Source organism: Sinohyriopsis cumingii, chromosome 9 (assembly GCF_028554795.1).
Source record: "Sinohyriopsis cumingii isolate HCF-2022 chromosome 9, ASM2855479v2, whole genome shotgun sequence".
Classification (NCBI taxonomy): Eukaryota; Metazoa; Mollusca; class Bivalvia; order Unionida; family Unionidae; genus Sinohyriopsis; species Sinohyriopsis cumingii.
In genome coordinates this window covers 31963295-31975815 of record NC_142969.1, presented here as the reverse complement: position 1 = coordinate 31975815, position 12521 = coordinate 31963295, and the positions used below count along the sequence as shown (strand labels likewise).

Sequence of the window (12521 nt, the reverse complement as noted above, 5' to 3'; positions counted from 1 at the left end):
GCCCAAAACAAAAATATCAGTGTCGAGGGCTACATTTGCACCACAGGGGTTCGTATCATTGCTCACAGTTTACCGGTCATGCAGGTACTATATAACCACAGTACATGTATGTCCGATAAAATGTAAGCAACGATAAAAGCCCTGTGCACATGGTATGATAACAAATTTCACTGTATGAAGAATTTTGTGAAATAAAAACAAGTTCAGTATGCATAGAAGGAGCTTGGTGGAATTTGAGCCCTCTACCTTTGTTAAATTGTGTACGAATTTGCGTTAAATAATGTCATTAAACAATTAAAATTGGCACAAAGGACCTTATATGCCTTCATCAAGATAAGATGATGAATGTATTTGGAATGCTGATACCATCCGGGCATTGGTAAGAATGTAATTTTCAGTTCAAGCGATTATATCCAGGATAATTTATACCATATGTCCCGGGTCCTAATGAATCCTTCCGATTGGAAATGGCTGACTTTCATGTGTATACAAGTAACCGAGAATATATTATTATATTGATATGACAGAGTAAGGTCATAGTTACCGAAATTTGCTATCAGCCTCTCTAACACTAATTTGCAATGAAGAATCCTTTTTTTTTAACCCAAAACACTATGAAACATATCAAATGGGTTTCCAATTAATTAATGTAATGATAGAAGCGGAGCATTTTACTAGCCTATAAAGTCGCTCAAAAGTAGTTGCTTCTGGTCAACCTATCATCCCTGTTACTTATTGCCAATCCTATCACTCCACCCCACCCCACACAAACTCAGCACTGTTAGAAGAAAGAAAATAAAAAATCCAGAATTTGATTTGTGCATGTAACTGAGCCGGTTGTGCCATTTAGTACATTACATATTCATAGTATTATTGCATATATAATGTTTGAATGTAAAAGAACCTACCTGCCTTAATTTTGAAATTCATGCAGCATGAAACACGCGCATTTATTTTCGGATTAGTAGGTATGCAAAATATTTTTTTTCTTCAAAACTGGTATGTTGATCTTCAGTTATATGATACTGATTCAATTTGATAAATATACGATTTATTGGCACAAGAAATGATACACAAAACAATTAACATTTTAGAACAAATATGTTTGATATTTTACAGAGAATTGTTATGAGAGGTGTGTAGTATGGCAGTACTGAACTCCTACTTTTAAGTACACATATCATATTTATAGTTACCTTGTATGCCAAAATAGCGTTCTATAAATACTGAGCAATTCAAAAACACTACTATCGGGATAAATTCGCATTATGATGTAGCAGGTTGTATTTTTAATAGAATCAATATTTTCGTTGTTGCTAAGAGCAGAGAGCGAGAGAGACAGAGAGACAGAGAGAGAAAGAAACAGAGAGACAGACAGAGCGAGAGATTACCTCGTTGTCTCTTGTGTCACCGGAGCTATATGGTTGAACTTTGTAGTATGTCACAACCATCAAGAACTCTGCTTGAAACGAAAAGTTGTCTATGGACGTTACCATTTCTTCAGCCAATTTCACATCAGAACTGCTGCCAAAGCCCTTGTCCTTAGATGTCATGGTACGATAGTATATTTTCCCCTCACCTCTGACATTTATGTCAGTGTGGTACCCAAGGAGTAAAACACGGTCACCATATGCCGATTTGTAATTATATTCACTCGGAGCATCTGCCGTCGTAAACGGTTTCTTTATGGAAACTACACCATTACTGCCCACCTGTGTGTAGACAAGTCATTGTATCTTTAAAACTGATTTACAAATACAACTAGAGCTACTTCTAGATGGCAAATGCACATGCCTTGTATAACCCATAGTTCCCCACTCTACACGTGGCCCTGACCCGAGGGGTCCAAACAATGTCAAAGCTACTGCAGAAGGAAAGGCTGATGGACAAATTAAGATTACAACAATATTAACACACAACACTCCATGCTAAAGCACAATTCTAATTTAAAAATATATTTTAAAAAAGCAACAGATATCTATTCATCTTGTAAACTAGTAATATTTAACCAACTACCTACCAACACACTCTCGCAAATTCATTCATACATACATAAATCCATCCATACATGCATGCATGTATGCGTACATACATACATGCATACCTACCTACCTACCTACCTACCTACCTACACACACACACACACACACACAAACAAACAAACATACATACATACATACATACATACATACATGCATACATACATACATGCATACGTACGTACGTAGGTACGTACATACATACATACATACATACATACATATGGTTATATCATCTGTATTTTGAACAATCTTCATGTGACATTGAAAACGTACCTTAAATGGTACTAATCAATATTGGGCAAGTGTCAGAAAAAAGAAAAAGCTTTAATTAGATGTAACGCATTAAGCTAATGAACAGGGAAAGTTTGATCGGTTCTGGCGATAGGTCAATTGATTGGAAAATTAGCATGCAAATACTTACATAGATTTTTTTATATGTATTACCACAGATGGGAAACTCAAAGTTGGATGACACTTCTTGAGCTACATCATCTACATTCACCATTACTTGATCCTTTGTAATGCTTCCAAACTGGAAGCGAGCTTAACAATAAATAAATAAATACATAAATAAATAAATAATCAAATAAACAAATATCTCGGGTAATATACGGTGGAAAAATAAAGCGTGCATGCGTGCATGTATCTCTTTCGGAAGACATTCATGAATTAGATAGCTCTTGATAATTCTTGACTGTTTTATAGCGGTTTTTTCTTCACAATTATAATGCATATTACGAATGTCAAACTAGTCCAAATGTTCTGAAAATAGTGCGTTGTGTGCTTTATCGTGGGTTAGGTTTAACTGCTTTCAATTAATGAATTAATCAATGAGTGAAAAAAGAATTCAAGGACAATATGAATTTAGTCACTTTTAAATATTTCTGTTATGGCAACTGAAATCAAATGAAACAATGAAAATGACCATGAATAAAGCATAACATTAGTTCGAGAAAGACAAATTGCGATTGACTAGATTAAAGCAAGGTGGTGGTATTCTTATTTAAGGAAGAAATAAATATATAGATTAGTTACGTTGTGTCAGAGGCACGGTTGTTGGTGTTGTACTTCTCGTTGTAGACATGGTGGACGATGTCGTACTTGCACTACTAGTTGTTGATGTTGTAGATGAAGTTGTACTCCTAGACGTAGATGTTGTAGATGAAGTTGTACTACTAGTCGATGGCGTTGTAGATAAAGTTGTACTACTAGTCGGTGACGTTGTAGATGAAGTTGTACTGCTAGTCGTTGACGTTGTAGATGAAGCTGTACTACTAGTCGTTGGCGTTGTAGATGAAGTTGTACTTGTACTAGTGCTCATATACGTTGTCAGACTGGTTACAGCCGATATTGTAAAGATTGTTGTCGGTATTTTTGATGTACTTGTTGCTGCATTATCAAGTTAATTATGTCTTTTGAATTAAATAAATGAAGAGGAAAAAAAGAAAGTTAAAAGGCACAAAAACCCTACAAAGTTAAAATCTAGCGGCCCGGTCATATGTCGGGTAAAATCACTTCAGCTGATCAATCGAACACTTTATAAACGTTATTGTGTATGTAACATAAACTACGTTAAATTAACTGACTCTTTCATTCCTCTGGTCAAAAACAGGATGGCAGCCAAGCAAAATGAATACATCATAAAATAAAGAGCTTGATTTCGCAGATATTGACTGTTGTGAGCAAGCGTGTTTCATAGGATTCTTGAACTGGCATTTAGAGATATCCTCAAGGATGATTAGAAGTTTAATTATTACTTCCAATGAAATTACATCAATATTGTACTTATTGAACTATACAGAAAACAAGATTCTACATAGAAGATTTCTCAAAAAATAATGTCATGTGTTATTTATTTTTTTTAAATGGAAACTTGTATCCTCGTGTATCAACAGTTAGTCTAGTTCCCTGCTTTTTGGACTAACAAGTTGGCAGGAAACTATTAAACATAACAACGAGAACCAGACTCATAAAGAAAACAAAAGGCAGTGATGTAATACACATCTTTTTTTGTATTCACGTGATTGATGTAAAAACCAGTTGAAACAATCTTTCACATGTTGGACATTTTTTAAAATAAATCCTATTTAAACAGAATAACAAACAACTTCATTAAAAAAGCGCGTTATTAAAATTTATTATCGATGTGATTGTAAAATGAGAATGCAGTCATTAAACAGCCCAGCTCCCAAATGACACACCCTCCACGGTTTTCTCGATGTCAAAGTGAATACTTTCAATTTTTGGAGGTCACATGATACATCGCGCACTCGCCTAAAGCGAAGTCTCTTTGAGGACCAATTGTGCACGAGTTATCGAGAGAAAGGTGCATACAGCAATTCAAAAGTAAGAACTTGTTTCCAAACATATTTTCATTTCAAGAAAGGTCTCGAAATAATCTGCAATGTAGATCTTTAACGGTAGAATAAGATATATGTAGGATTAAACAGGAACTTAATACTCTGTCAACATGAAATTGAAGGAAGGAGGTTGTTGTGATGTGAATACATTTTAATTCTTAACATAGCTTTAATTCCAACTGCATGTAACGATCTAACAATAAAACCAAATGTAGACAATAATGCAAGCATAATTAATAAGGCACATTATTTAACGTTCGTTCTGACTTTTCTCCGGCAAATCATGAACTCTATTTCTCTAGTTTATTAGTGTGTGTGTGTGTGTGTGTGTTTCATTTGCATTATTAACGTAGCTTTAAAAAGAAATCAGTAATATACTGCTTTGGATGATCGCTGACGTTGCTGTACTTGTAGAAGCTGTAAAAGAGACGGTAGATTGGCACTTATCTACTAATACTTTTACTTAACAAGAACATATACATTACATAATTATTGCTGATTAAATGGTACAAACAACCGAAAGTAGCACCTTATGGCAATAACTAACAATTAATTTCGACTAGTGTAAACGATTTGAGAAATTTCAAATATCACTTACATGCTTACAAATTAACGCTTGACTTAATTCTCACTTCATGCAACGATATAAAATTGACACCTAATATAGATGCTATGCAAGCATAATTAGGCACATTATTTAACGTTCTTTCCGATTTGTCTCCGGAAAATCACGAACCCTTTTTCTCTCGTGGATGAAGAAGAAAAAGAAAAACTTCCCATTGACGTATGAATGTTGATGCTGATTATTTCTTCATTTCATATTTCAATAAGTGGACAATTGTTAGATTTTGTACACTTTATACACGAATAAAGCGTAAGCTTGTAATAGTGTATCTTCAAACAGATTCGTTTCATCTCTTGCACTTGACCAAAAATTCAAACTAACTTCGGGTGCTTCAATTACAACATTTAATCTTAAAATATACTTGTCCTAAAAACAAACATTAACGATATTCATTCTATTATGATTGAAGCACATGTCAATATCGAAGCCCAAAGGCAATACTCCCATCACGACGGTATATGTTCAAGTCATCGTGAGCAATGCCATACGGCATAAATAATAAACAAAGTGAACCTTTATAATCTCATTTGATGAGTATCCTTTCCTACATCTTACCTCACAGTCCAAAATTATTCTGATGGCTAGTGTAGTTTTGTATCCTGTTATAGGTTTTTCTGTTTGTAACAGTTTTATTGAACATTTAAGGTTTGAGTAGATCTTTACGAAATTGTTCAAGTCGATTTACCGCCATTACATGAGACCCCAGAAAAGTTGTGTATGGACAAAACCATGTAGACATCAGATGTTAAAAGTAATGATCAGAGTGGGCATAGTAAATAACTCTCGTAGTGATTGTGTAAAATATAGTGCATTGCACTCGAAGGTCCGTTGGATAATAAGGAGTCTACCTACCTGTTGAGGAAATGTCTGCAGTAGTACTTAGAGTCCTTTGTGTCGATGATGTCGCCTCGGAACTAACAATCGATGTTTCTGTTAGCAGCCCAGACGTACCAGATGCAGTGGCTGTCCCAAATGTACTTGCAACCTGTAGCACACTTGTACTGGAAGGCACGATCGTTGTCTGACTCTCAGATATCGTTAATGCTGGAGATGAGCTATACATCAAGCTTGTTGTGGATTCGAAAGTAAGCGTAATGGTTGGCGTTGTATACTCCGAGATGGTACCAACAGATATCGTTTTTGTCGAATCAGATGTAATAGCGAAGATTCCACTTGATATTTCCGCCAAAATGCTACTAGCTTGTGCGATAGAAGTGCCGGTAGATTCATCCGATACGCTTATTGGACTTGTGCTGATCGTTGTGGAGGATACTATGGTTGACAATGTTAAAGTAGATGTCTCGCTCATACTTGAAGTTTCTTGCCCCATTGTTGGTGAAGAACTGCTTTGGATTGTCGTTGTCATTCTTGTACTTGTAGAAGCTGTAAAAGACACTGTCGATTGGTACTTATCTACCATCACATTTACATCACAGGAACATTATACAATACATATATATTGCATACTGAATTGTTGAAAACAACTGACAATAGCCCCTGACATTAATAAATACCCATTTGTTTCTACAAGTGGGAAGCATTTTCAAAATTTCGAATATCACTTACATCATTACAAATTAACTTTCGACTTAGTTCCAACTTCATGTAACGATCTAACATTAAAACCAAATATAGACGGAATGCAAGCATAATTAATTAGGCACATTATTTAAAGTTCGTTCTGACTTTTCTCCGGCAAATCATGAACTCTATTTCTCAAGTTTATTAGTGTGTGTGCGTGTGTGTGTGTGTGTGTGTGTTTCATTTGCATTATTAACGTAGCTTTAAAAAGAAATCAGTCATATCGCTACGATGTCGGCAGTGTGGCAGTTTATTACGATCTCTACAAGTGGGGCATCATGACGCAGGCACGTAGTATGATGTTCCACCCAGTCACATTATCCTTACACAAGGCCGACCAGTCCGAACACTAAGCCCTTAATGAAGAGGGCCAAGCGAGACACACCTTCCAACCATTTTTCTAAAGTCTGATTGAATCTGAGTACATTTGATATGATGTTTATCCTTTCCCATGTCTTGCCTTACTGTATACAACTAATTTGCCGGATGACACAATTTTATATCCTGTTGTAGGTTTGTGTGCTTGCAATAGTTTTCTTCAATAGGTCCTTGCAAACTCGCTCAAGTCGGTTTATCACCATTACATGAGACCGCATAAATCTCGTTTATTCACAAAGCCACGGAACCATCAGAAGTTAAAAATAATGATCTGAATGGGCAAAATAAATACCTATGAGAGTGCTTGTATAAAATAGAGTACAGTGCACTAGGAGGTCCTTGAGGTAAATAGGAGACAACGTACCTGTCGAGGAAATGTCCGCAGTAGTACTTATAGGCAATTGAGTCGATGATGTCGCCTCGGAACTACCAATCGATGTTTCTGTTAGCATTGCAGACGTACTAGATACAGTGGCTGTCGCAAATGTGCTTGCAGTCAATAGCGAACTTGTACTTGAAGGCAAAATTGTTGTCTGACCCTCAGATATCATTAATTCTGGAGAAGAGCTATACATCAAGCTTGTTGTGGATTCGTAAGTAGGCGTAACGGTTGGCGTTGTAGACTCTGAAATGGTACCTACAGATATCGTTCTTGTCGAACCAGCAGTGCTAGTGAAACTTGCACTTGATGTTACCGCCAAAGTGCTACTAGCTTGTGCGATAGAAGTGACGTTGGCCTCAACCGATACACTTACTGGACTGGTACTGATCGTTGTCCAGAAAGATGTGGTTGACAATGTTAAGGTAGATGTCTTGCTCGTACTTGAAGTTTCTTGATCCATTATTGGTGTAGAACTGCTTTGGATGATCGTTGTCGTTGCTGTACTTGTAGAAGCTGTAAAAGAGACGGTAGATTGGCACTTATCTACTAATACTTTTACTTCACAAGAACATATACATTACATAATTATTCCTGATTAAATGGTACAAACAACCGAAAGTAGCACCTTATGGCAATAACTAACCATTACTTTCGACTAGTGTAAACGATTTTGAGAAATTTCAAATATCACTTACATGCTTACAAATTAACGCTTGACTTAATTCTCACTTCATGCAACGATATAAAATTGACGCCTAATATGGACGCTATGCAAGCATAATTAGGCACATTATTTAACGTTCTTTCCGATTTGTCTCTGGAAAATCACGAACTCTATTTCTCTCGTGGATGAAGAAGAAAAAGAAAAACTTCCCATTGACGTATGAATGTTGATGTTGATTATTTCTTCATTTCATATTTCAATAAGTGGACAATTGTTAGATTTTGTACACTTTATACACGAATAAAGCGTAAGCTTGTAATAGTGTATCTTCAAACAGATTCGTTTCATCTCTTGCACTTGACCAAAAATTCAAACTAACTTCGGGTGCTTCAATGACAACATTTAATCTTAAAATATACTTGTAATAAAAACAAACATTAACGATATTCATTCTATTATGATAGAAGCAGATGTCAATATCGAAACCCAAAGGCATTACTCCCATCAGGACGATATATTTTCAAGTCATCGTGAGCAATGCCATACGGCAAAAATAATAAACAAAGCGAACCTTTCTAATCTGGTTTGATGATTAACCTTTCCCACATCTTTTCTCACAGTCCAAAATTATTCTGACGGCTAGTGTAGTTTTGTATCCTGTTATAGGTTTGTGTGTTTGTAACAGTTTTATTCAACTTTTAAGATTTGAGTAGATCTTTACGAAATTCTTCAAGTCGATTTACCGCCATTACATGAGACCCCAGAAATGTTGTATATCGACAAAACTATGTAGACATCAGATGTTAAAAGTAATGATCAAAGTGGGCATAGTAAAAAACTCTCGTAGTGATTGTGTAAAATATAGTGCATTGCACTCGAAGGTCCGTTGGATAATAAAGAGTCAACCTACCTGTTGAGGAAATGTCTGCAGTAGTACTTAGAGTCCTTTGTGTCGATGATGTCGCCTCGGAACTAACAATCGATGTTTCTGTTAGCAGCCCAGATGCAGTGGCTGTCCCAAATGTACTTGCAATCTGTAGCACACTTGTACTGGAAGGCACGATCGTTGTCTGACTCTCAGATATCGTTAATGCTGGAGATGAGCTATACATCAATCTTGTTGTGGATTCGAAAGTAAGCGTAATGGTTGGCGTTGTAAACTTTGAGATGGTACCAACAGATACCGTTTTTGTCGAATCAGATGTAGTAGCGAAGATTCCACTTGACATTTCCACCAAAGTGCTACTAGCTTGTACGATAGAAGTGCCGGTGGACTCATTCGATCCGCTTATTGGACTTGTGCTGATCGTTGTGGAGGATACTATGGTTGACAATGTTAAAGTAGATGTCTCGCTCATACTTGAAGTATCTTGCCAAATTGTTGGTGAAGAACTGCTTTGGATTGTCGTTGGCGTTCTTGTACTTGTAGAAGCTGTGAAAGAGACTGTCGATTGGTACTTATTTACCATCACATTTACATCACAGGAACATTATACAATACAAATATATTGCAGACTGAATTGTTCAAAACAACTGACAGTAGCCCATTACATTAGTAAAAACCCATTTGTTTCTACAAATGGGAACGATTTTCAAAATTTCGAATATCACTTACTTCATTACAAATTAACTTTCGACTTAGTTCCAACTTCATGTAACGATCTAACATTAAAACCAAATATAGACGCAATGCAAGCATAATTAATTAGGCACATTATTTAACGTTCGTTCTGACTTTTCTCCGGCAAATCATAAACTCTATTTCTCTAGTTTATTAGTGTGTGTGTGTGTGTGTGTCTGTGTGTGCTTGTGCGTGTGTGTGTGTGTGTGTGTGTTTGTTTCATTTGCATTATTAACGTAGCTTTAAAAAGAAATCAGTCATATCGCTACGATGTCGGCATTGTGGCAGTTTATTACGATCTCTACAAGTGGGGCATCATGACGCAGGCACGTAGTATGATGTCCCACCCAGTCACATTATCCTTACACAAGGCCGACCAGTCTTAACACTAAGCTCTTAATGAAGAGGGCCAAGCGAGGCACATCTTCCTACCATTTTTGTAAGCGTTTTTATGACACGACCGCGGATCGAACCCACGACCTCCCGAATCCGAGGCGGACGCTCTAAACACTAGGCCAACCGAGCACTCCTCCAGTGTATGAAAGAAATAGAAAACGACTGTCTCACGTACGAAGGTAGATATTGAATCTTGTTTTCATTTCAAATATAAATATGTGACCAATATTTTGATTTCGAACACTTTATACACGAGTACGACGTAAGGATGCAATATTGTATTATTCAACTAGACCAATTTCTTCTCCTGCATTTGACCACTATTGCAAACCATAGTCGGGACCCTCGATATCAGCATTCAATCTGATAATATAATTGTCCTAAACACTATTCAGGATATTCATTCTACGTTTATATCTGCAGCTGTATATGTAGAAGCCCTAAGTTAATACTACCATCACAGCGATAGATTTGCATTGCTCCATGAATAATGCCATCTGGCAAAAATAATAAACAGAGTGTGCCTCTAAAGTCTGATTGAATCTGAGTACATTTGATATGATGTTTATCCTTTCCCATGTCTTGCCTTACTGTATACAACTAATTTGCCGGCTGACACAGTTTTATATCCTGTTGTAGGTTTGTGTGCTTGCAATAGTTTTCTTCAATAGGTCCTTGCAAACTCGCTCAAGTCGGTTTATCACCATTACATGAGACCGCATAAATCTCGTTTATTCACAAAGCCACGGAACCATAAGAGGTTAAAAATAATGATCCGAATGGGCATAATAAATACCTATGAGAGTGCTTGTATAAAATAGAGTACAGTGCACTAGAAGGTCCTTGAGGTAAATAGGAGACAACGTACCTGTCGAGGAAATGTCCGCAGTAGTACTTATAGGCAATTGAGTCGATGATGTCGCCTCGGAACTACCAATCGATGTTTCTGTTAGCATTGCAGACGTACTAGATACAGTGGCTGTCGCAAATGTGCTTGCAGTCAATAGCGAACGTGTACTTGAAGGCAAAATTGTTGTCTGACCCTCAGATATCGTTAATTCTGGAGAAGAACTATACATATAGCTTGTTGTGGATTCGTAAGTAGGCGTAACGGTTGGCGTTGTAGACTCTGAAATGGTACCTATAGATATCGTTCTTGTCGAACCAGCAGTGCTAGTGAAACTTGCACTTGATGTTACAGCCAACGTGCTACTAGCTTGTGCGATAGAAGTGACGTTGGCCTCAACCGATACACTTACTGGACTGGTACTGATCGTTGTCCAGAAAGATGTGGTTGACAATGTTAAGGTAGATGTCTTGCTCGTACTTGAAGTTTCTTGATCCATTATTGGTGTAGAACTGCTTTGGATGATCGTTGTCGTTGCTGTACTTGCAGAAGCTGTAAAAGAGACGGTAGATTGGCACTTATCTACTAATACTTTTACTTCACAAGAACATATACATTACATAATTATTGCTGATTAAATGGTACAAACAACCAAAAGTAGCACTTTATGGCAATAACTAACCATTACTTTCGACTAGTGTAAACGATTTGAGAAATTTCAAATATCACTTACATGCTTACAAATTAACGCTTGACTTAATTCTCACTTCATGCAACGATATAAAATTGACGCCTAATATAGACGCTATGCAAGCATAATTAGGCACATTATTTAACGTTCTTTCCGATTTGTCTCCGGAAAATCACGAACTCTATTTCTCTCGTGGATGAAGAAGAAAAAGAAAAACTTCCCATTGACGTATGAATGTTGATGCTGATTATTTCTTCATTTCATATTTCAATAAGTGGACAATTGTTACATTTTGTACACTTTATACACGAATAAAGCGTAAGCTTGTAATAGTGTATCTTCAAACAGATTCGTTTCATCTCTTGCACTTGACCAAAAATTCAAACTAACTTCGGGTGCTTCAATGACAACATTTAATCTTAAAATATACTTGTCCTAAAAACAAACATTAACGATATTCATTCTATTATGATAGAAGCAGATGTCAATATCGAAGCCCAAAGGCAATACTCCCATCACGACGATATATTTTCAAGTCATCGTGAGCAATGCCATACGGCAAAAGTAATAAACAAAGCGAACCTCTCTAATCTGGTTTGATAATTAACCTTTCCCACATCTTACCTCACAGTCCAAAATTATTCTGACGGCTAGTGTAGTTTTGTATCCTGTTATAGGTTTGTGTGTTTGTAACAGTTTTATTCAACTTTTAGGATTTGAGTAGATCTTTATGAAATTGTTCAAGTCGATTTACAGCCATTACATGAGACCCCAGAAATGTTGTATATCGACAAAACTATGTAGACATCAGATGTTAAAAGTAATGATCAGAGTGGGCATAGTAAATAACTCTCGTAGTGATTGTGTAAAATATAGTGCATTGCACTCGAAGGTCCGTTGCATAATAAGGAGTCAATCTACCTGTTGAGGAAAT

At 36.5% G+C, this 12521-nt stretch overlaps 1 protein-coding gene across 1 annotated transcript in view; it reads right to left on the bottom strand.

Annotated features, from left to right (window-relative positions):
- LOC149791502 (uncharacterized) overlaps window positions 1-3126 on the bottom strand; it is a 70621-nt gene extending 67495 nt beyond the window's left edge. The window contains exons 1-3 of the mRNA XM_089969437.1: window positions 3078-3126; window positions 2464-2585; window positions 1392-1712 (exon numbers count right to left, since the gene is read on the bottom strand). Of these exons, the coding sequence (XP_089825563.1) occupies window positions 1392-1712; window positions 2464-2585; window positions 3078-3126 (492 nt within the window). The remainder of the gene's footprint in view (window positions 1-1391; window positions 1713-2463; window positions 2586-3077) is intronic.
- Between the last annotated feature and the right edge of the window lie 9395 nt (window positions 3127-12521).